The sequence below is a fragment of the Stigmatopora argus genome, chromosome 16 (assembly GCF_051989625.1).
Source record: "Stigmatopora argus isolate UIUO_Sarg chromosome 16, RoL_Sarg_1.0, whole genome shotgun sequence".
Taxonomy (NCBI): domain Eukaryota; kingdom Metazoa; phylum Chordata; class Actinopteri; order Syngnathiformes; family Syngnathidae; genus Stigmatopora; species Stigmatopora argus.
Window position 1 is genome coordinate 5,169,918 of NC_135402.1, and position 25,043 is coordinate 5,194,960.

The 25,043-nt window shown below is 38.8% G+C and overlaps 2 protein-coding genes and 1 long non-coding RNA gene across 14 annotated transcripts in view; 1 reads left to right on the forward strand and 2 right to left on the reverse strand.

Annotated features, from left to right (window-relative positions):
- mapk10 (mitogen-activated protein kinase 10) lies at nt 1-19,087 on the forward strand. 9 transcript variants are annotated; one of them, XM_077622076.1, is made up of 14 exons: nt 1-269; nt 5,515-5,586; nt 6,562-6,731; nt 7,718-7,847; nt 8,052-8,110; nt 8,533-8,671; nt 8,819-8,984; nt 11,087-11,158; nt 11,564-11,746; nt 12,267-12,391; nt 13,095-13,121; nt 13,639-13,702; nt 14,183-14,260; nt 16,346-19,087. In XM_077622076.1, exons 1-14 carry the CDS (start codon nt 267-269, stop codon nt 16,486-16,488), a joined length of 1,431 nt encoding a protein of 476 aa, XP_077478202.1. In that variant the 5' UTR covers nt 1-266; the 3' UTR covers nt 16,489-19,087. The 9 variants fall into 9 exon arrangements, with proteins under 9 accessions (XP_077478202.1, XP_077478204.1, XP_077478205.1 ...); XM_077622079.1 differs by lacking the exon at nt 11,087-11,158 and adding an exon at nt 9,734-9,805 and having other exon boundaries at nt 3-269; nt 5,515-5,619; XM_077622080.1 differs by lacking the exon at nt 11,087-11,158 and adding an exon at nt 9,734-9,805 and having other exon boundaries at nt 3-269; nt 5,515-5,603.
- LOC144090532 (uncharacterized) lies at nt 3,820-16,592 on the reverse strand. Its single transcript, XR_013305425.1, has 3 exons — nt 16,261-16,592; nt 3,985-4,128; nt 3,820-3,880 (listed from the first exon to the last, which is right to left on the reverse strand). It is a non-coding gene; the product is annotated as an uncharacterized LOC144090532 (long non-coding RNA).
- arhgap24 (Rho GTPase activating protein 24) overlaps nt 17,900-25,043 on the reverse strand; it is a 26,741-nt gene continuing 19,597 nt past the window's right edge. For 3 of the 4 annotated variants that reach the window (XM_077622071.1, XM_077622073.1, XM_077622074.1), the window contains 6 exons: nt 23,047-23,254; nt 22,837-22,969; nt 22,679-22,755; nt 22,460-22,581; nt 21,307-22,384; nt 17,900-20,726 (listed from right to left, as the gene is read on the reverse strand). In XM_077622071.1, the coding sequence (XP_077478197.1) occupies nt 20,459-20,726; nt 21,307-22,384; nt 22,460-22,581; nt 22,679-22,755; nt 22,837-22,969; nt 23,047-23,254 (1,886 nt within the window). In that variant the 3' untranslated portion in view covers nt 17,900-20,458. The remainder of the gene's footprint in view (nt 20,727-21,306; nt 22,385-22,459; nt 22,582-22,678; nt 22,756-22,836; nt 22,970-23,046; nt 23,255-25,043) is intronic. The other variant, XM_077622072.1, reaches the window with a different exon arrangement.

Genomic DNA, 25,043 nt, shown 5'->3' on the forward strand with positions numbered 1-25,043 from the left:
CTCCCTCCTCTGCTCCCCCGATGCACAATGGTACAGCCAGCATCTTGCCGCACAATGGTTGCAAGGTGTCAGTGAGCTGAAGAGTGAATCAGCATCAGCCAATTTTTGCTTCTTGATTTAGGCTTTTTTAAAAATTATTGTTTTCATTTAGAGTTTCTCCAAGTGGTTTCCATCTTCCCTTTTAGGGATCCTGCAGCCATGATCACCGCAATGCTTTCTGTCGGGATGTTTTGAACTGGACTGGGTTTGTCATCAGCTGGCACGGAATGGTAAGCGCATAAATACAATATGAACTACGAGAGAAGGTCAAATAAAAAAATAAAAAAATACATTCAATCAGTCTCCAATTAAATTGATCATAGATTTGAATTGGAAAAATTACTTGGGAGCATATCATTGATTAAATGTTGCCCCTCCGCCCTGCCAAGGCAAAACAAGGCTATCCGAATGTGTTAGTGCATGGCATCAGGTGTTGTTATTTGCTATGAAATCCTATTAAATCACTGTATAAATGAATTTTGGCATTTAGGGCGAATTGTCTTGCATTTTTGATGCATCCATGCAAATGGCCGCTAAATAGAGAGATGGATGGATGAGCTTCTGTGTAGGCCCGCATGCAGTTTGTGCCCCCCCTCCACCCACCTCCTCACTGTCTCTTTCTCACACACAAGTCAGCTGCATACCTTGTGCATTATTCAGAATATCAGTGGACTTCAGCAAGGGAGGAGGCAGATGTCCCAGATCCCACTAGAAGTGTGTGTACATAAAGTGGACAGCATTGTATTTAGTGTGTTGATGTTGATTTATGCATAGATGGGAGTCTTCTTTAAGTGCGGGTTGGTAGTAAAACTCCACTTGAAAAGCCAAGGGTCCAGAATACTGTATTGTCCTTTAATTATCATGTTTAAAAACAGCATCATTCTCATGATGTTCCTCTCAATGTTTTTGATTTATTATATATTGTTTTGTTAGTATTTCAATACACCAGCATGACATATGAATAATATTCGAATAGAACGCCCAGTCCATGACACCTATGATCTTGTGCTTTTTCATACTATTGTTTAGTGTAATACAACTAAAGAAACATTTTCAACTATCAATAACCTTGCACTCACTGTACCAGAAAACCTTTGTATCATGCATAATAGCATTATGTATCACATTATTTGGTTGCTTCAAGGGCATAGAACATTAGACGTGCTATAATTCATATCATAATGCAAACATGACATATCATACTACTAGATGAATATGCTAACTCTGAGACGAATGACATTTTTTCTGCATAAACAAAACATTTAAAGTAATTAGACATATTTTAAATCAGCTTTATCCTGATAACAGCTCTATCAATGGCAGACTATGAAACTGTATCATATAGAAACAACATTCTTTCATGTTATACTTGTTTTTTGTGGCAACATTTAATACCAAATTAGTTACTTACATTAGGTGATGTCGTTTATATATCACTTAGCCTTGTATTTTTGTATACAAAAGGTGATGTAACTGAAAAAAATATTATTGCAGTGTTTTGAGACACTAGTAGGCTTTCTGTCATAAGGTCATTCATTATGTGACATATGGAACAAATAGATTCACCGTTGATACGCTCCATGTTGATACTATTTTGTATGTTATGCGACCCCCCAAGCAGTACCGTAAACTTATGCCACTGTAAATATGATCTTGTTTGTTTGTTTTACGCTGGCACTGATAATTATAAACTTTCCAATCAGAACACTCTCCTCAACTCACTTCTGAAATGTTGCCTGTTTGTAGCACACTGCTTAACATAAATGAGGAGACAGAGGTGGGGACTGTCCTCAGAACATAATTTTAAGGAATGGGAATTCACAAATAAATGCTAAAAAGTTAACAGAAATATTGCTGTAGATTTGGCTGTTATGTTATCCATAGTCCCTTTGTTGTGATAATCATGCACAGCATCTTGCATCAGATTTATTGCTATAAATGTTGTCGTTCATTGTCACAGGAGACCTTGGACGACAATGTCATTGTCTCAAAAACATTGTGTATGAGCTTGAATATTGGAAACGTAATGTTTCATGAGAAATGAAGACCAAATTATCCGTTCAATATATTATAAAAGGGCGAAATCCGCAATTAAAATGGACTGAATGATAAATCAGACTGCATGCATGTCGTCCATGTTGCTTATATGCAGTGGTGAGGCCTCTTTGTGCCAATGTTTGTAGTATTGCCATTATGTTGCAATGATGTGAGCCAAGCTGAAATTCTTTGGGATGTCACAACAAATCTTCCATGTTGACGAAAACAGAGAAAGAGCCAAAGAGAGCACCAGAGAGGATTCAGTGGCTCCGACCTTGTATTGATGAATTATTCAGAAGTGTGCTTTCATGCTTCACGTGAAAGTGCTGCAGGGAACACGATTCACCATTAAACTAAGCTTACGATCACTCTGCGCATTATCTAGTTGTGCAACAATGTCTGTGTGTTGTAAACATTGAGAATTTCACCATAACATCTTAGTTACTTGTTAACCTTTCACAACATAGGCGTACCGGCACAGCAAGGGTGTGTCCCATGCAAGTGATAACTTGAAAACAACTTGATTTCTGTTTATATTTCCAAATAGTAAGCGGCCATTGTGTTGCTTTTCCATTCAGCAAACCGATTTTGAGGCAGAAAACGATTGGTGTAACTGCCACTTTCCAAAGCAAATGTCTGCAGCCATCTAAAATTAAAAAAAAGACCAAACCTGTTCTAAAAAGCCACTTTCCTTGTCAGGAAAAAGAACACTTATCTCAAAATACTCCAACTCCGCATATGAGGAGTCCCAAATTGATTTCCCTTTAACCACATTATCGCAGTGCACCAGGATTGTTAAAGTCCTCATTTGTACTGGTCTCTAACAGAGTTCCAGCAGGGGTGAGACTTAAGTTCAATTTGGAGATAAGACCCCACACCTCTGACATTTCCATATAAAACAAAAAATCCATAGTAACTCTATAAGAAGTGGTTTGGTTATCATCACCAAGTTGACTATCTTTGAGGAAGGCTTCATTTATTCACAGTGTGACTACATTTAAGTATTCTTTTTACAGCTTTTTTACCCAAAACAATCAGTTACATAAGTGGATTGGCTCCTGCGAACATGCAGCTTTATTTCTCTTGTACATTGCAGCTTTCACTACAAATTTAAAGCGGCAACACATCTGCAACGTTCTGTTCAGAGTCCACACTTTAGACATCATATTATGTTAAAATCCAGGCTTTTCATCATCTTAAGTAATTATGCTTGCCTTGTTTGTTTGTTCTTATTTTTGCATCATTTTGGCATTGTGTCTAATGGCTTCGTTAATTATCTGTATCATTAGAAACCAATAGATGTAATATCTGCTATTGTACTTCTGTAAATATCATTATAATGAATTACCAGTTATGGCAGTTGTGGTGCTTTGACAAGGCAAAGTGTGCCCTTGAACGTGTTAGTGTAAAAAAGGACAAAATACATCACATCTCCATGCAACAGACTGCGCAAATCTCATTTACATGCCAGTGGCTTGTGCGTTTAATTTTTAAACTGTACGATCAGCACGCTTTTTCCCCCACCTTTAAAAAAATAAAAACTGTTATGAGGCATAGGAGATGCTAAAATGCATTTCATCTGTGATGAAATCAATAAATTGTCGAGCAGCGTTGAAGATTCCATGCATGAGTCAGTGCTGTTTTCTTTCCCAGACTCTGTGGGTGCTTCCCCCCCCTCCCACCACTGTGCTCTCTGCGTTACTGCAAGGAGAGGCTGCTGAAGCCAGAACTCACAATGGAGCTTTGAAGGCTGGGAGGGAGCAGGGGGGAGGGTAAAGTAGATGTACGCAGCCAGGCCAGTAGCCTGGGAGCGAGGGGAGGGACAAAAGGGATGGTTGAGGATGAGGGGAGACATTTGTGATGACTCAAAGTGCAATGAGTCTGACAGGGAGAACAATAAAAACCTACATTTTGATTCCATTGTGGGCTGATCATCCCATAATTGAGTCCAAACGAGCAGTCATTATGAATGCCACTCCATTGCACTGTGCTGAGTCAGAAAGAGTGCGTGCGTCCAAAGCAGAGCCATTAGCCGGGTCTCTTATTGATGTCCTTTAGGGAAGATGCATGGCGCAGTCATTATTGACTCCTGCGTGTTTGGACCAGTCTTGCCGCATTCGCGGTGTTAGAAGACATTCAATTATTGGGTTAGCTGGACTGAAAATGGTCTTTTAAGAGAAATAATGCTTTCAAATTAGATTGGGGGTAATCACATTTCTACTGAGTGAGGAAAAAAATTCAACCGGATCTGTTTACTTAAACTATGAGACAAAACATACGTATAAGATTGCTTTTTAGATCAATTTTCCTTATCAAACATTCATCAAAACCTCTGGATTTGGTTTAAAGGTTCAATTTTTGAATAATATTTAATCTAATATACTAATCACTATGACTATAAAACATTGGGAAGTCTTAAAAAATCATATTTTGTAATCGTAAAGGGTGCACAAATGAGACGTCAGAAAAAGTTACCAAAACAATTGATCATTTTGTCACCTTTTTTGTAAATATCTACCCCAGGAAAGCCCTTTTTATAGGTATTAAAATTTGGTTGAAATCACCTTCTTCCTTTATTCAGGATCTTTTATCTGTCTTTTTTGATTTTCAAGTGTTTATCTGGTGTTCGTCCAAAAAAATGGAATGCCAAGCTACTTTTCCACCTGTGTTATTAAACCTCTCAAGCCACTGCACTCTGGGTGATGTATTGCTACTTTATGGTACGGCGCAGAGTGTCGTCTTTGATGAAACCGGAGCGGCGCTTGAGACTCAATCTGGTCAGAGAGCTGAGTTAGCAAGCCCACGACCCTCCGTTTGCTAGAAGGCAAATATTGGGAGCCTTGTGTAAAGGTTTTAAAAAAAATCATGTATACACAGATGGCTAAAGATTAACGTCGCACAAATACGGATTTAATAGATGACGTAAAGCCAGTCTTTGCCCAGCTTTTTGCAAATCACTGTTGCAATGTTCAAAAGGCATCCCAATGAAATGGATGTAGGAAGTTGACGCACTATAAGAAGCAGTTCCATTTTTCATAGTTGGTCAAAGTCGCAATTCTGTAGAAAAGGCACTGCGCAAAACAAGGGAATGAACCCCCATAGCAATTCTGTTTTGTTACATAACTCTAAACTATCATCAGGTTTCTGTAAGTAACAGACTCCCACAACGTTGCGCTTGGACCACCCCATCGAAGACCATGACAAGTCTTTTGGGAGTCGAAACAGAAATGAGGCCAAGACCAGATTTATTTTTAAGACCGCCTGGATTCCAACTGACGCAGGAAAAATGTGGTTTTAGCTGAAGCTAAACAGCTCGTCATTCCCCTGGAATATATATACATTTACCCAAATACAATACCGTTGCAGAACTTCAAACTAAAAATTTGGTAGATCAATACCGAGTTAATGCTTTGACTCTTTCTTTTGTGTTTTTTGCAGGTATTTATGAGTAGACATTTCTTATACAACTGCAGCCAACCGATCCTGGATGTGAAGATAGCCTTTTGTCAGGTGTGTGTCCCTTACAGGTAAAATATTAAAAAGGTACAGTACTCATTCTGTTAAATTAACCCTTTTGATAACTAGTCTACAGGCTGCATAGTAGTTCAACACCAAAATTGTCCGTAACTCTTTCACTGCCATTTAAAATGATTGACGTCCAATTATGGGGCTCTTTTTATCCATTTGCTGTGAATTTCAATGAGTTTATTGCTAGTAGACGTCTGATCCATTTGAAGTCATTTTAAATGGATTAGACTTTTCACGTTGTCAATGGCAGCTAATGAGTTATAAAAATAAAAATCTTGGCATGCAGCGTAAATGTCAACTTCACAGAGGCTACATTGAATGTGCATGCTGTGTTAAAAATGAAAATGTTCATTGTGGTTGCATGAGAAAAGCATAATAGTATTCGTAAGGTGGCTCATTTAGTTAAGTTTAACTGAGGAGGAATTTATTTGAAAAAATATGGTATATTTTGACATATTATTTGTGAATGTTAGTGCAACTGTTAGCATGTAATGTCCTGATGATGCAATGAATGCCTCAAGCTTTCTTTTTAATTGCCATCACTGATATGATAAAGGGCAGAAGTTCAGTCGATTGAAATAATTACGTCAAAGGTTTGGTTGGATTGACACTAACGGAAATGTTTGATCCATTCATTATGTCATCCTCCAGGTTGTGATGCCGGTGAGGGCAATAATACACTAATAAACATACTTTCTTTGTTTTGTTTTTATTAAAATGAAAAACATGCATCTATTTTAAAAAGAAAAAATTAAAATTGAGACCTTTGGTGTCTGTGTTCTGAATTTCGAACTTGGAAAAAAAATTAATAATCATCTGTTTCAATCACTTAAGTATTGTTGCCTTCATCAGGACATGTGATGTTGCTCTTTTTTTAGCTTTTAACATACAGAATTTTCCTTTTAGCTTTAAGACACAACTAACATTTTTTCCATCTGTTTTGCTTTCACTATGCAGGGTTTCGGAAAACAAGTGGATGTGTCATATATTGCCAAGCATTACAACATGAGCAAAAGCAAAGTAGACAACCAGTTCTACAGTGTGGAAGTGGGAGACTCCACCTTCACAGTTCTAAAACGCTACCAGAATCTAAAGCCCATCGGCTCCGGTGCTCAGGGGATTGTCTGGTAGGTCGTTTCCACTTTTGCTTTTAACGGTTCTCATTTACACTTTTATTTAGATGGGATTTCATTTTGGTTAATTGTTCTTTTTAGATGACAACATTTTTGTGAATGTGTTTTAGCATCAGTGACTTTCCAACTATTCCATTTTTAGTAACATTTATTATGATAGTCTCTAACTCAAAAATATTTGAAACCATCTAAATTTCTCATCAAAAGTGACAGAAATTAATAAATAACACTTAATGTGATGGAATTTATTCCTAATCATAACAGGTGTCATGTCATGATTATCACAGCATTCAAATCCAATACAACCTAATCCACTACTTTGCCAAATTAACGTGCAACATGTTGTTAAGCAAAAACAACACCGTTTTTTAGCACAGTATTTAAGCTTGGATAAACGGTTGAGACACAGTGACATTTAAATTCTCGGCACTAAAATGTTGCTCTGTTTCGAATAATACATGAGTGAAGAGAAATCGAACAGCAAAGCTGTAGAGCGTGCTTGTTCATTGTAATTCAATGCACAACCTCTGCTTTAAGGGAAGTGCAAAATCTGCATTGTCGGACAAACACGGAGGGCTGTGGCCTACTTGCTTAAATAACAACTTACTGCTGGACGCTTGCCCATTTGAAGGAGGTCGTAGGTGATCTGTGTCAGAGAGTCAGGGCAGCAACTGTCATTAAGTTATATGGTGTCATATGGTGCCAGTATTATCGCGGCCAAATCCCCCTCCCTGACTGAAAACTGCTTTAATAACGGGCTGCCTGTTGAAAGCAAATGGGATACACTGTGCTAGTAATCTTATTTAGATTCTATTGCGCTTCATTATGCTAGTACATAGTAATCCCCCTCGTATTAGTGATCCAATTCACTAATTATTTCTTGTTTGCGTTTTCTCCAGCTACTGCCAGTAAAAATCAGCTATTTGTTTTTGTCATATTAAATGCTAACATGTTGTTTTATGTCATTTTTTTGTCAACAGTGCAGGTTATGATGCCGTTCTCGATAGAAACGTAGCCATCAAGAAGCTAAGTAGACCTTTCCAGAACCAGACGCATGCCAAGAGAGCGTACCGCGAGTTGGTACTAATGAAATGTGTCAATCACAAAAATGTAAGTGACAACTACACACTTGGACTTTTTAATTTAAAAAAAAAGTTAGACATAAGCGACATTTGTGCTGTTCCTGTCCTTAATAACTCACATTTTGTATGAGAACTTCTTGAAATATGATAAAACATTCTTTTGAAAGGTTCCTTTTGTACGACGCGTTGCATATTCCCATCTTTTTGACACACATTATTTTCTGTTTTCCAGATTATCAGCTTATTAAATGTCTTCACATCGCAAAAATCATTAGAAGAGTTCCAGGATGTGTAAGTACAGTTTGCACCTTTATCAACACATCCCTGAAAAGTCATGTCCGAAAGTGGGTGGAATGTAATGTAATGGGATTGGCTGCATCTATTATATTTACATAGTGATTGATGGATAAGTTTATGTTATAGGGAGGGATAATTTCTTCATTTGAAATTTTAAATATGATATATAACACATGATTTATCCCATTTTAACTCTCAAGACCGGACCGTTTCATTCCACACTTGAAACATTTTCTCTACAATGCTGAGCCATTTGCAGCCAATGAACAAGCACCTTTGCATTCCCTTTAAATGTGGCACAGTTAAGGCAACAGGGTGTATTATTTGTCAGAGTCTGGGAGCGTAAAGAGTGCAAAGTATACAGAACTGTAAGCACACCTTCAAGAAAAGAAGACATTAATTTGTATATTTCCCAGGTACCTAGTGATGGAGCTGATGGACGCCAATCTGTGCCAGGTGATCCAGATGGAGCTGGACCACGAGAGAATGTCTTACCTGCTCTACCAGATGTTATGCGGGATCAAGCACCTACATTCAGCGGGCATTATTCACAGAGTAGGACAACGTGTTTTTCTATCCTAGCCAACTTGATGCCATTCTGCTTTGTTTGGGATTCATGGGCCTCCCCATACAACCCTTTTAATCGTTTGCTAACATTCAACTTTAAAATTTTACAACTAATGTTTTTCTCCCATCATTTAGGATCTAAAACCAAGCAATATTGTGGTGAAATCTGACTGCACTCTCAAGATCCTGGACTTTGGACTGGCTCGGACAGCCGGCACTAGCTTTATGATGACCCCTTATGTGGTTACGAGATATTACAGAGCACCCGAAGTTATTTTGGGAATGGGTTACAAAGAGAATGGTAAGAACTCGCAGTATTTGGGCACAGATCTCTTTTTTTTATATTTAATTCAGTGCAGGGAACTCATTTGCAACTTGCCCCAAGATACCACATATTTTGCTCTTGTTTTGAATTGCAAATAGGCTCAAAAAGTAACATTTACATATCTGTATGAACAATAGTGTCTATGATTTGAGGTACCTTCAATTAATACAGAAATTGAATTACATTCTTTAGCTGTAACGTTTAAGCAAACCATGATAAATGCAAAAGAAAAATATATCAAGTCTAAGGACTGCAGCAATCACTCGTCCCTAAGCAGGTTATAAATCTTGTTAAAAATGACATTACAGATGTGATTTAATCAACGAAAGGCTTAATTTAAAGCAGCGGTATGTTTGCCAGGCACCATTAATATATTCATTACAACAGCGGGATACAAAACAAAAGCCCTTGTGACTGAAAGCATATCATTTATAATTGTCCTTGTAGTCAACATAAAGCCTTAGTGAACATTGACCTGTTGGAAAAACAACATTATGACTTATTGTCAGATTGATAGAGTGCATATTCTTTGACGTTTTAATCCCACTGAAGCTCTACTTTACAACTTTTGCTCTTTAACAAAACAAAATAATATTTTACTAACACTACAGTGGGAGATCTCGCACTTTGTTCACTGCTTTCTAATGTCTGTTTTATTTCCTAGATGGATTTCACACTAATCTTTTGCTTTTTCCTTTCTTTTCCTCTCACATTGTTGTATGCAGTGGACATATGGTCGGTGGGATGCATTATGGGAGAAATGGTGCGCCACAAAATCCTTTTCCCTGGGCGGGACTGTATCCTTGTTCTAAATGTGCTTTTTCTTTAATGGCATCAAGAAACAAACAAAAATTGGACTAAATTGGACATAACAAACAAAAAAAACTGAAGTCTCACATATATTTATGTAGTAATTCTACATTTTTATGTTGAATGCATCACATACAAATATTATATCATTAGATAAAATGTAACTATTTAAGTTTCTTTTTAAATGACCTTATATCAAATGCAGAAAACAGAAGACCAACATTTTTTAATATAATAAATACAAATTCAAAAGTTAAAATTCATTCCTTTGTGGGTTAGTTTGTTGAATATTTTGTAAATCCTTACATATAACATATTATAGACATTGTAACTTATTAGTTATGATGGCAATTTTCAGGTAAAAATTTAAGTCAATTTATGTTTTAAAACAGTTTAATGGTTAGTTAGTTAAGACTTTTGGGGAATATTAATTAATGTCTATTAAATCAATATGTTCATAATACATTTGTATTTAGTCATTTTATATAAACTCATACATGAACATAAGGATGTATGTTTAATCAATACTAATTAGTAAATACATTTCCAATGTATCTTTTTTAATATTAAAATATATTCTAGAAATTTTTTGTGGATATATTTTATATTAAACATACAAATTGATTTAGTAGTGCACACACATTTTCTAGTGTCCAATTTCTGAAGTGCAAACTAACCCATTGACCCTTAAGCAATGCTTTTTTTCCTTCTCCGATTAACTTTGCAGCACTGACAAAAAGAGTCAATTGTCGGCGAGTATTTTGTATTCCATATAAATATTTCAACATGTGCGTGTCGAAGGGAGTGCTTACCTGGAGTGATGCATCCCCTGTGGGGCATCTTTAATTGCATTTTTAAGAAGGCAAAAGTCTGCTTGAGACTGCCCTGCATGCAGTGTGTGAGTCACAGCACTTGAATAAATTATGCTACTATGCTACGAGGTAGCTTCTAAGGCACACCTGAAAACTGCGGATTTGTACATTTAAAACAGACTTGCAAATTGGCCCACTCCATTTCCCCTCAATTGTTTGACGATGCAATTATTCGAAAATCAATTCCGCCCAACTGAAAGAATGAGTGTTTAATGGGCCTATAATAAAATAATGATCAAATATAACATAGTATGTGTAATGTAAAATATGGAAATTTCACATAGGAAGGCCCAAATGAAGATATAAACCCTGAATCTTAGTTGGGAGATAGTAGTTGTGCCATGCCATATCTCTTGGCAGTAATTGGAATGTGTGTGTTTTTTTGGGTGAACCCAGTGGACATGTGGTCAGTGGGCTGCATCTTTGGAGAGGTGATTAAAGGCATAGTGCTCTTCCCCGGAACGGACCGTATCCTTCTGACGTCCACCCTTTCCCGTTGAAGTCGATAAAGCCTCGCTCAACGTGGTTTGGACGTTACACTAATTTAATGCGCCAAGCATGATGACATAAATATGGGATGTCTGGTCTTGTGAACAAGGGGTGTGCATGAGATCAACTGGAAAGTAACTATAATTCCCATCATTTAAAAAAAAGTTTTTAGTTGCAATAAATAAAAAGTATTGACAGAGTTGTCGAAACGAAACAAAACTCATTTTATTGTGACGAATTAATTGTTCACTTACAGCACAAAACGTGTTAATTTTGAGGTTTGCAGGGAAAAACTGTCAAGCAAAATAAGAACTAGGTTTATTCTGTATTTTCTCGAATATTTCCAGTGCGTGTATGTGTGTGTTTGCCTTAATCCCACATCAGATATCGACCAATGGAACAAAGTGATCGAGCAGCTCGGTACACCGTCGCCAGAATTCATGAAGAAACTGCAGCCCACTGTGAGGAACTATGTGGAAAACCGGCCCAAATACGCCGGTCTCACTTTTCCCAAACTTTTCCCGGACTGCCTTTTCCCCGCTGACTCCGAGCACAACAAACTCAAAGGTGACAACAAAGCATAGCTCTTTTTATACTTTTTTACTTTCAGATAGATTGCACTATATAACACTAAAAATTCACTGTTCCAGCGATTTACTGACGTCACACACTTGATGCGTTGAAAGAAAATTTGTTCCACTCTTACAGCGTTTCCCTGCATTTTATTTTCTTGCTCGCTCTCTGCTGTGACATTGAAGCTTCCCCCTGCTAAAATATTAATCAGCCTAGAAGGGGGAGATCACAGTGTCACAGACAGGAAGCAAGAGAATTTCCCATGAGCTAAAGTTGAATGCATAGATTGAGTGATGCATGGATAGAAAGGGGAATGAAATAGAAAGCATCCAAAGATATCATCTGACAAATTTTTCATCCGTTCCATAAGAGGAATACGTGGGTGGAATTTCTTTCGTACTTATTTCCGCTGTGTTAATGCAGTTATTTATAGTGAATGTTAAGGGAGCCACAGTGATGAGTGATCCTTGTGCTATTTTTTTCATTTTTATTGTCATTTTTCCATAATTTACAGCAAGCCAAGCCAGAGATCTGCTGTCCAAAATGCTGATAATTGACCCCGCCAAGCGGATATCAGTGGATGAAGCCTTGCAGCATCCCTATATTAACGTGTGGTACGATCCGGCTGAGGTGGAAGCAGTGAGTAGGCCTTTCCTCTAGTATTCATTTTTTTTAATCCTAGGTTTAAAATGTACTCCATTTTTCCTAAGAATAATGTTGCAGGTTCAATCTATGGATAGTATGAAAACAAATGACTGTAAATTGTGTGTTACTTTAGGCCAAATGTCATGCTGAGATGTAAACAATAGTCAACTGAACTGGTAGCTTAACATATATTCATCATGGAGTGTAACCGCACAGAAATGTTAACCTTTTGTTTTTCGTATTTTAGGAAGATTACCCTTAATTAATCCCTCCAAAAACGTATGACTGCAGAAAAAAAAACATTATCAATGGCCACGAAAATCCCAGCAATAACAATAATCCAGTATCAAATACCAAACAATAACGCAATCAAGAAAATGCTGTCAAAAATTACGATTTTTAAAAATATTTATGCTCCTGTAAACACAATTTGCGTAAACTTAAACTGATTTTCTGATGACTTATTGGTGTGCTGTTTTGTGTCGATCTTCATCATCAGCGCCTCATTTGTGTGAGGTGACAGCGAGATTGGGAAAAAGCCTAAAGATTTGGAGATTTTCTTTTGTTTCTGTTAATATCCGTGCCATGAAATGCGCTTGCCTGATGTTAACTGACTGTATATACTATTTGAGTGGCCTTGTTCAACACATGTTCTGCTGTTTTCCCCTTTCTCTAATGTCACCTCATGCTGATGAAGGCCAGGGATCTCATCCAAATATCCATGGTAAATGACCACCACCACTTCTGCAAAACTCTCCCTCCCTTCACCTGACAAAATATGCTGAATAGATTTCACTTGGACCCTCAGACGTGACTATTTAGTGGAGGAAGGAAAAAAAGGGGTCGGAAATCCAATGAATTCGATGGAATGAGCCACGGGAACTTTTTTCTAATTGAGTTTTCATAACAGTGATTTGTATATTTCCCTTCTTTTTGTGTAAATCAATGCAGTTATAAACAGAGTAATTCTGATGCCAGCATGTTTTTGTGTGCATCGTTTACATGCTAAAAAGCTCTGATGTTTTGTATATGTTCGTTTATGAAGCCTGCAAGTATGTGCAATCAGTTAAAGCGCTCGTTCGCAAAAGCACACCTTGGAGGAATTTTTTTTTTTTACCCTGAAAACTGAATATATAGTGTGTGTTTTGGCAAACAACTTCAAGTGTTGCATAGAGACTGTGCTCTAGCAAACTAACGGCATCCAATGACTGAAGTTTCTGTGCTTTCTTTTTAACTTGCAGCCTCCGCCTCAAATCTATGACAAGCAGCTCGATGAGAGAGAACACTCCATTGATGAGTGGAAAGGTGGGATACGTTCACTCTTACATCCAATTGGCTCATCTTGTTCTTATTCTAATATATGTTTTGTTTATCTATCACCTTATTGAGTTACATTGTGTAGGATTTTTTTTAATGTACCCTATAATTTCATGATACAAAACAACTACCTAATAGCAAATCATCGGTGTACAAACATATTCTTAATTCATTAGCTGCCATTGACAGCGCCATGCGTTCAATCAATTTAAATGGATTGGAGGTCTATTAGTCATAAACTCATTTTAATTCAGTTGATGAATTTCTCTTTTTAAAAACAAGAAGCAGTGTATTATAATTTAGACTACTACCTAATTTTGTAAGACGACACATTTTATATTCATCATATTAAAATACATCCAAACATTCTTTATCTATGTACAATGACACTTATTACTGGTAGTAGTGGTGGAAGTAGTATAGTGGGCAAATTGTTTACATTCTGGTATGCATTTCCTTTTTTTGTAGAGTTGATCTACAAAGAAGTGATGAATTTTGAGGAGAGAACGAAGAATGGCGTAGTGAAGGGACAACCTTCACCTTCAGGTACTCTCAGTGCATAAGCCTAATCGCTCTGTAAGTCAATTTTATATACAACCTTACTGGACCCTCAAATATTCACATACCCCATTGTCTTGTCCATTTGTCTTCTCTCATTTGAAGCTAAGTGATAACTTATGATCAAAATGTGTTGATGTATCATTTATAATATAGACGGTATTTTCTATGTTACTTGACTTAAGTTCTTTGGGAAACAATGACAGGCCTATTGGGTACAGTGCATGTTAAAATGGTCACTTATCTATAAGGACTCTGAGCAATTTTGCACGTTTTAAGGGTTTAGAAAATCCTTATCATTTGCATTTCTGCATTGAAAAAACAGTATTGTCAAGCGAGCAATAGTGCAGTCGCTATTTGTGCAAGTGGTTTAGTTCACAGGTATTAAAGTGGCGGCCGCATGATTTTGTGTGGCCCGAGAAAGTAAATCATGAGTGCCGACTTTCTGTTTTAGGATCAAATTAAAATGAAGAGTATAGATGTATATTACATTTCCCGATTTTCCCCCTTTTAAATCAATAATTGTAATTTTTTAATATTTTTTTTCTGTGTTTTTAGTTCAAAAATCAATTTGTAAAATCTAAAAATATGTTTTAAAAAAGCTAAAATAAACATTGTTTTAGATCTATAAAAAACGGAATAGTCAGGGCTTTTAATCCAGTTCTTTTAATCCTTTTATTAAAAAGAAATCTAAATATTATATCAAAAATGGTCCGGCCCATATGAAACCGAGTTGACGTTAATGCGTCCCGCGAACCAACCCGAGTCTGACACCCTTGGTTTAGTTGATGCACAATCTAACACGACACATTTTGATTATTATTCCCCAAACCAACAAATGTGGGTTTAATGTGTCAGAGTAGTGTTTGGTGGTGAGGAGGAGTGTAAAATAGTAAAATTGTGAGGCTACAACATTGAATACAGTAGTAAAGCCATAACAGAGATGTGCAAAAATTGGTAAAGGTGACACTTTGTCAATACTAGATGGAATATTCTTGAGTAAAAACAGCCGTTAAGGCTGTCCAAAGAGAGAAGTGAACAGTGTCAGCATTTTTAGGACAGCCCTCAATTACTTGCATTTACTTGCTATTTGTGACAAGTCCCTATCCTCCAAGCCTAGATGGATTTTGCTATAGGGATTTTTAGAGTAGCACTCAGATCCATTTTTTTTCTTGTTTTGCCCATACCAATCTAATCCCTTTATATATAGACCATGAGAAATACTCCAAACAACAATAATATAGTCACCAGTACTTTGGGGGCCTCCAAAATGACGATATCTCATCCGAAAACATGATCAAGCAGTGGCGGTCCGTGCATTTTCTCGTAGCGCCTTCAACAATATTTTGTGCATATATACTTGTGCAGCTCGCTACAGATACAGTTTAGTAGCTCTGGCTAATCACTAGCCAATCATAGTTGGTGAAAGCGATGACGTATCCCTATGCCTGCGACAAGGCAATGACGTATCCCTACGCCCGCGACAAGGCATTGTGGTGTTGCCAACTCGAAATCTGATTGGTTAAAGCAACAGTCTTATTGACGGTTGTTTAATGCAGCAGAGCCTGCAGAACTGATTGTGAAGGCCTTGGGGCAGATTTCTGACCCTGGCAACAAATAATGGCTGGAATGTGATTGGTTAAATGCTTCAATATGAAAACACATCTGGAAGAAGTGCAACCAGGGGGAAGGGAAGCTAACAGACAATTTGGAATTATTTAATAAGTATTGATGGACAAAATATAATATATGATTCAGATATTTCTTAGGCCAGCAGAGAAGGCCTTAATCCAACTCAGTTGTCCCAAAGAAATGAAAATATCCTCAAACAATTCCATTTGAGGTTACTGAAAAATGAATTGGCCCTGATCTGGTGACTTCATTTCCTGCGGCCTTTGGTTTCCCAGCGAACCAAAGTCCCAATAGCCACGTTGTGATGTGTACTCGTCCAACACCTCGTAACCTTTCCCCGTGCTTTCCCCACTTACCTATTTGGCACGATTGGTCCCAGCGCCGGCGTGGGCGCTCTGGTACGTTGTAACCCCGGCGCCGCCGTTGCTTCCCTCAGCGCAGGTGCAGCAATGAACAGCAGCGAGAGCCTCCCTCCTTCCTCGTCCATCAACGACATCTCGTCCATGTCCACCGACCAGACCCTGGCCTCAGACACCGACAGCAGCTTGGAGACCTCGGCGGGACCGCTGGGGTGCTGCAGGTGACTAGCCGCCTGCCTGCGCAACCCCGCCTTCTTCCGCCGCTGAGGAAGACGGAGAAAGGCGAGGGGAAGGGGGCGCTATTGTGAAAACAAAAAGGGAAAAAATGGGAAACAATCAATAGGAGACCACCGAGTCTGCGCGTTGTCATGCTGAACAAAAAACAGCAGTGGTATGTCAAGTTATCTAATGTGGATGATCCTCTAGTTGCTTTGCTTATATTAGCCCACATGTATTGCAAAACAAAAAGCGGCTTTGACTTGCATCTCCTTTAAGTGTAAATGCATCACAATCTGGCTGGCTGCTGCTCCCCCTGCGCCCCCTCTCAAATGGCCGCCCCCAAAAAGCATTTATGCGCTCCTGTCTTTGTCCTTCTCATGTGGCATCTGCTGTAGTTTCTCCAAAATTAACCCCTGAAATGTGTACGTGTGTTAAAAACACACCTGGGCCTCCTGTAAATAATGTAATTGTGTATAGCTGACGGGAATACAGTGGGACTAACGGCCAGTATGCTGGAAGCTTCTTGTTTTTCATCGGAATTTATTTCAGCAAGATGCAATTTATTTTATTTACTTTGGAAAAATTTTATTTGACTCTATTACACAAAAATAAAAATATTCTGGCAACCTAAGATCACTCCGTTGCCATTTTCTAGACATATTAATTTGTCGTTTACGTTGAAATAAACAATAAACCAACACAAAAATCTCAGTTAAATCAAATACGTATATTTTTGGTGATTAAATTTGGTTGACTTAAACATGGAAAAAAATCAGTACAATAAAGTCAAATAAAATAGGAAAAATAAATCTAAAATAAATTACATTTTACTCAAAATAAAATAGTGTTAATTCCTTTTTTTCCTCATTATTTCCACTGTTGATGCACCGTGCAGACTTAATTGCTCCTGCACTCGTGCATGAGTTCACATAACATTTACAGTCACTGTAAATGCAAAATGCCAAATGTATATGGCTCAAATCCACCAACACTGTGACACATGTCAGCTGTCGTCCCTCCTGACAATTAGGCTTAAATTTCTACTATTTATCAAAAAGGTTTTGTCAAACTTTTTCATTTTGGCCAACCCAACAATAAAGCAAACCAAGAGCGAACAGCCACCTGTCAAAGGCTTGATTGAAATATAAAATGGCATGGATTTTTGACCAAAAATGTAAACAGTGCTAAACGCCATGGGAAAAACTTTACTTGACACTTACCTGAGCTCCTCTTTCAAAAATGGCCGTTTTGATTTACACCTGTAGTATCTTGGGTGGCCAGCTAGAGGGGACTGTCCCCCAAATAAATTGCAGTCTGGCTTGATGTTATGTTCAGGGTCTGCTGGGTCGAGGCAACTACTTTCTCTCTTTAAACAGGGTTACAATGATTTTTTTTTTCTTCTACTGTATTTTTTCCCCAAAACCATCAAGCACGTATAATTATGTATCTTCATAAGTTCTGTACCACTTTCCTTTTATTTAATTTTTTCATTTTCTCGGTGAGAGTTCCTCACTTTGTTGTTGTTATTGGAATGTGTTTTACTCCAAAAAGCAATTAATTTAAATTTGTTAACATCATATAGTCAAGTGAATATGTTCTCATTTTAAAAACACACAAAAATAAGGCTTAACATTAAAATTCAATTGACGGTGGACATTTCTTCACATGGAAATTTGTTTTTGTAAATCTACACCTTTTTATTCAAATGAAAAACATATTTTAATGATCTATCCATGATTCCATTTGGATTGAAATCACTTTGGCAGCAACAACAACAAAACCATCTCTATATATAAGACAAGACATTTTGGGTCCTTGCCAGCACTGAATGTAATATTAGAAACTAATCATTTGTCATTTGTATGATTTTTGGATGTGCGCTTGTGAATGGAATGTGTGTGTGTATGTGTCTTTTGAAATAAACCAGCTAGTCAACACAATCGGAACTGAAAACACAACTTTTTAAAAATCTTGTGCTGATTTGCTTTCCTTTTGGGAATAATGAATGCGTGTGTGGATGCATGTGTGAGGTAAAAAAAACTGATGTGTAATCACATTGAAATGTAGGATAAATTTGAAAAGCAACTTTGGCCCATATGGAGCCCGAAGAGAGCACTTGATGCGGCTAGCCTTCCATTTACAAAATTTAACTATTATAAAGACAAAAAGGTTCCCAAGACCTTTTTCGGGACAAGCACTTTTGTTATCATATTGTAAATAATAACAATCCAATAATGCAATAAAAGCTGACACAAGAACGGCAACACGAGTATCTTAATTGAAAGTTGAAATAATTTAACGACACATGAATATAGGTCATCTGTACCAAGGGATTTTCTTCAGTTTTCCCTCTTTTACTGTTTTCATACACCATTTTGTTGGGTTGACAATAAATGAAAAAAGAAGAAAAAAAAAGTTTCCTGCTGATGATCTCAAAGCTTAAGGCAAACAAAAGCCCGAAACCATTGCAAAATATAAAATAAAAAGAGAGCTGAAAGTGAGAGCTGTTACTCCAAACACATTTTAAAGGAACTGTGTATGTAAAAACAAAACAATACTATGTAATGTATGTGATTGAAAATAAACAATCTTTGATCTTAGACAATTGACTGTTTTTTTGGCTTTTGCAGGAAAAAACTGATTTTTTTCAACATATAGAAGGAAGAGTATCCATTTGTTTGATGCATTTTTATTTTAACATTTGTACAATCACTTCTTTAAGTATCAAGTATCACATGTGGATTATTCCACAGTAGTCCAAGTTTTTCACTCACTGTTAAAAAGTCTTTAGGTGAGGGTGATGATCATGCGCAATGACATTTGATGATTCATCGGGGCACGCCGATTAACGAAGGCAAATGCGGTCAATACAGAACATAGCAATGCAACTTAGCATGCACCTGCAATGACCAGCAGCAGGTTTAAAATGACCATCTCGTACCGAGATTTTTTTGGTTTAATGCAATAATAAAATAAGTCCATTTAATATTGCATCGACACTTGCTACACACTAGCTGCTGTTTGGGTATTTTTTTTGGTCATGAGCCCATTGCGCACTGACAACAAGACACAAGTAAGTGCAAGCACATGTACAGTGTGAACATGTATGTACATTTAAATAGCACAGTTAAGCTTTTATGCCTCTTTTTTAGATAAGACGTGTGTTTCGCCACACTTTTTTTTAAGCACGAGTCTTTGGAGGATTTAAATAGTATCCTATTTACATAAAGTCTCACCCTGTCGTCACCATAGGTGACGTTGTAGTAGGTGTTCAATAAAGTTTTCACTATCACATCAGCAATTCAGCTAATATGCAGGTGAGTTAACTCATTCACTGCCAGTGACAGCGATAGAAGTCGAAATCATTTGAACTGGGATGGCTGAGGTTGAATGATCATCTTTCAGTTACGTTGACGACGGTCCAGTCCAAATGGACAAAGCGTTGATGACCTTAAATGACCAATAATAATTTAATAATTTAAGAAACACTAAAGCTGATCCGACTCTATGAAGGTTTTTGATCCGTACCTTTTTAATTTCAGTGTTGTAAATGGTTTTAAAAATCAACTAGCCACTAACTTAATATTGGAGCTGCTAGCCATTTTCCAGATTTTAAAACAAAAAATAGCAAAAGTTAAAATGTGAGTTGTTGCTTTTCCGTTCATGTACCGTAAATGTTGGTTCCTTAGAATACTAAGATAATAATGAGGCTAAGAACCATAAATCTAGACCAAACTTAATTGGAGCTGCCAAATTCAAAATACTTATACTGTGTTTTCATGTTTAGACAATAGTGATAGTAAATGTGCTTAGTGCTTTTGCTGTCTGTGGAAGCATCTACCAAGCTTCTTTTCTAGCTCCTTGCCGTTATAACACTCCTAATGGAAAGAGTTCCTCACCCAAACCAGCTGCCAAATCCCGCTTGGAGCTTCACAATAAACTTTATAGTCTTTCTGGGTGTTTTCGCCCTCCCCCTTCACTGTATCCAGATAGGGTTGCTGCGATCGGGCCGTCGGGTGTCGGCAGATGTGGAGTTGCCTCCGCCAATGGTGAGGTCGCTAAAAGTGGAAAAGAACTGCTCCATCTCCTTCTGAAGCATGTTGTTCCGGCGCTCCGCGTCATCCTTGGCGCGCTCGGCATTGCGCAGCTTGATCTCGGCCATGGTGTACTTCTTTCGCTCCTGGTCCAGCTCCTCGTGCAGGCTCACCATCTCCGACTCCAAGTCCAGGTTGCGTTGTTCCAAGCTGGGAAAATGAGAGTGGTTGGTCAACAAGGAACCGTGTTGTAAGGCCCAACCTTTTGTACCCTTACACTGTGAAATATGGTTTGGTTAGTTACTTCATTTGGTTCTTCTATTATTTAGAGCAGGGGTGTTAGACCCGGGTTGGTTCGTGGGCCATTTTAACGTCAACTTGATTTCACGTGGGCCGGATCATTTTAGATATAATATTTAGATATATTTTTTTATAAATGGATTAAAAGAACTGGATTAAAATCCCTGAATATTCAGTTGTTTTATAGATCTAAAACAATGTTTATTTTAGCTTTTTGTTATATATTTTTAGATTTTACAAAATGATTTTTGAACTAAAAACATAAAAAAAAGATTAAAAAATTACAATTATTGATTTGAAAGGGGGAAAATCATGAAATGTAATATACATCTATACTCTTTATTTTAATTTGATCCTAAAACAGAAAGTGGGCACTCATGATTTACTTTCCCGGGCCACACAAAATGATGTGGCGGGCCAGATTTGGCCCCCGTGCCGCCACTTTGACACATCTGATTTAGAGAATGTATATATTTGGTATTAATGTCACCTCTTTATCCTGGCCTCATAATCTGCCTTTTGCTTGAGCATCTCATGCTTGAGACTGGCCACCAGGCTGTGCAGCGCACTGTGTCCTCCAGCCGCGCCGAACTTGCCGCCTTGCTCGCTGTCGTTCCTCACCGTCCCGTCTCCTCCCGTTGCCTCCCTTCCGCTATCCCGTCCCTCGTCCCCGCCGCCACCACCGGCGCCAGCCTCCTGGTTGGGAGCGTCCAGGTCCTGGTAGTGGCAGCCGTAGAAGTCCTGCTCGGGACAGGTGGTCGTGGAGGAGCGACAGGAGGTGGAGTTCTCCGGCAGGGAGATCTCGCAGGAGGACGTGGACCAGGTGGCGCTGTCCACGCTCTGCTTGTCCTCGCAACTGCTGCTGAGACACGGTACGTGGTTGTGTTGCTGGAGGTTCTGATGGTTCAAGTGTACGTTGTCGTACGTGGACAAACGATTCTGGTTGCATAGTTGATCCCCGTTAGGATAGTCGCAAAGGCTTTTATTCGCCTCCCGTAAAGTGACGCATCCATTAGGTACCCAAAAACCACCGCGGCCGTTCAAGACCGCCGCCACCGCGTCAGAGCCGGAGACTCCCATGCGAAGAACCCCGTTGGCGTTGCCTCCTCCCGGAATGCCACTTGTTCCCATTTTTGTGCCCTTCAGTGCCCCGTTTCGGCGCCGCGGTAAGCTTCCGCCACTCAAAATCGGACACTTGTCCTGGTTTAGATCCGAAGATGGAGGCGAGGAGCTAAAGGAGCCATTGGTGACGATCCCGCTTCCTTTACTGAATGCAGGGTTCTTTTTAACCGTCAGTGGAGGACTACGGCTTTTGTCCAAGTGTCCCGGAATGTTCCGAGGGCTGGTGGAGCGCGGGGATCCTCGGTCGTCATCTAAAGCCTCCCACACGCACTGACGGACCGCCTGGACGTTGTTGTTCTCGGCATTCTGGGCCGCGGCTCGACGGGGCGAGTCCACGTTGTTGTTGGCGGGTAGCAGCTGGCTGGCCGGACTTTCCTCGTCTTGTGGGAAGAGAGCGTCGTGCCGGCCAATCAAGACGGCCATGAGCTGCTGGACCAGAGACGTTCCTGCAGAGTGTGTACACGAGAACTGTCTTCAGCTTGGATTTGCGTGGAAACCACTGGTGCGCGTTCAATACCAACCTTCCATGATGGTGACGGGATCCTCCACTTTTGGCCGGAGGATGTTTGGCCCAAATACCGTGGCCAAATTGTGCACACTCATTTTATTCACGCCGGAATATGACTGCACTTCATCAAGAAATCTTTCAAGGAGACACAAATGGATTCATTTCAATTTACAATTGATTCCTAGGGTTTGTTTCTGTTTCTAAAAATGTTAATTAGCCCAAAACCTGCTACCTGCAGATGTACTTGAGAAGGTTATAGTTGACAAGTGGTAGACCTCCCACCAGCTTTTTCAGCTCCTTCATACCCTGCTAATGATAAAAAAGACAACTTAGTCATGTGGGTACGCATGGATGGAAAGCACCCTCTTTACGACGGACAACTTGTCTCACCGTCTCATCGTCCTTGCCAAGCAATTTCGTACAGGCCAGGAAGTCGTCGTACTTGTGGAAAGGGACGACGGGCTCGGGGAGTTCTCGGAGATAGAGCTTTAGCAGTGATGCTACTGTGTGCACGTCTGTGTTACTGAAAATGCACAAAATGAGATTTAAAAAAATGAGGCTTTAATGACGGATTATTAAGGATACGCAATTATCTCCCACCAGTCAAAGAGGGGCTTCTCGCCGCAGTCAAACGCCTCCTGCAGCTCTTTAACCAGATTGGCTTGCCCGGGCAGCCTGAAAAGTCCTTCTTCGCAAAGCCCTCGCTGGCGGATGAAATCCACACACTGCTCTACCAGCACTGGTGCCATTTTGTTCCCATAGCGACGCTCGTACCGCACTGTTTCTTCCAGCTTCTGGCCAAAGATCCCTACAATGTGGTAATAGCACAAGGACAAACATATAGTTTAAAAAAAGGAGCACACAGAGCAGAATTCAGCCTAACCAGTCAAAGTCAAAGTGGATGATGCATTTCAAAATTCCTGCCTACAACAACAAATAATGAATTTTTTGTACTATATATATCACACAGACAGTCAGTCTGGGTGGGAGTATTCTGTTATGATCACCTTCGCCTGAGAAGGGGAGTGAGACCCAGGGGAGCAGGAAGCAGGCAACAAAACAGAGTGCTGGTGCACAAAACTCAAGGCTTTAATGAAAAATAACAGAAAAAAACCTTATAAACTTAAAAATGGGTAAAATTAATAAAGGAACAAACTTATTGGGAGATGACACATACTCACACCGACAAAAAGATGACATAACCCAAACGAAACAACAATCCCACACAGGGTTTAAATACATGGGCAGGGGATGATAAGACCATTACAAACACCTGGGTCACACGAGGGAAGGGGCACCAGAAAAACACAGCAGGTGGAACGTATTTATAATCACACGGACAGCACACATAAGGAAAACACACCCATCCAAACCCAAACAAAATGTAACAAAAACCCAGTCTATTGTAAAAAAAATTGCATTTATTTATTTATTTTAAAACTAATGCATAATTACTTTTATTATTTGGAATATATTATTCTAACACAGATTTAGCCTGACACAAAGTCTTGTTGTTGCCATCATACTTACCGGTCTTGAAGCTGATACACTTTGTCAATGTCAGCAGGAAGCGTTTGTTGATGAATTTACGAAAAAGAAACACACTAGACCTGCCCAGATTAGACTGCCAACATTCCACCATTTTGATTGAAAAACAAAAGAGCTAAAGTCGATTAAAGAATCTAGCTCTCAATGAGAGAATTACAACTATTCCTCTTGAGTTCCATCTTTCTCAGGTTCATGAAAGTCAAGGATAATTAGAGTTATGAGTCTTCAATGAGTTGTAATGCTTACAAAGCGCATACGTCCAGCCAACTGAAAAGTGAGGAATGTTGTGAGCATTTAAAGAGGTCATCTTTGCAGACGTCCTAGTCACGAGTTTCAAAATATTTCCCCAAGTCACATGTGACTTGACAGTAGACTGACTGTGGAAACACAGTACAAAAGTATAATTCATATTTTATTTGGCAATGCTAATGTATGAAATGACATTATCATGCACAAGTTCAAGACCAACAACTTTGAATTAGGTCACAGAACCAGAACACCGACTGAAAAACCATAATATCTGTAAGGTTAATTTAAAGCATAGTGGCATATAAAGTACATATGATACACTTGTAAGAAGTTCTAGACGACCAATTTTTTATAATAAATTGCTCAAAGACAGCCCTCCCTTTTAAATGAACTGGATGTCTATTGTCTAACAAATATTATCGTCTATATTTCCACATTTCCCAAGAGTAAATAAAATGTGATACATAATAGGAGCATTTATTAACAACAACAAAAAAGCAGCAAGGCATGAACTCAGTCTAATTTAACCACATGTTGTAAACAAGTTCCCTGTACAGCATTTTAGATGACTTCACGTTATGTGAACCTGGTCAACTTTGCAATGTGGCCATTCTAAAATGTCATGCATGTTCCGCCCAGTCTGGTTCTTGCTCTTTTTTTCCCCTGCATTTCTCCATAATGGTCCATTTCAGTTTGTTTTCAACTCCACCCCTCACCAAAATCCTCGCCCAATCTGCAACTGAGTACTAATTAAGGCCTTCCTGGGCCACTATTACAGTGCAGTAGCATCTTAAAAGTCA

Coding starts and splice junctions, on each gene's coding strand:
- mapk10 (XM_077622076.1), top strand. Junction 7,848..8,051: donor AATGTGTCAATCACAAAAAT/GTAAGTGACAAC, acceptor TCTGTTTTCCAG/ATTATCAGCTTATTAAATGT. Junction 13,122..13,638: donor ATCTCATCCAAATATCCATG/GTAAATGACCAC, acceptor TTTAACTTGCAG/CCTCCGCCTCAAATCTATGA.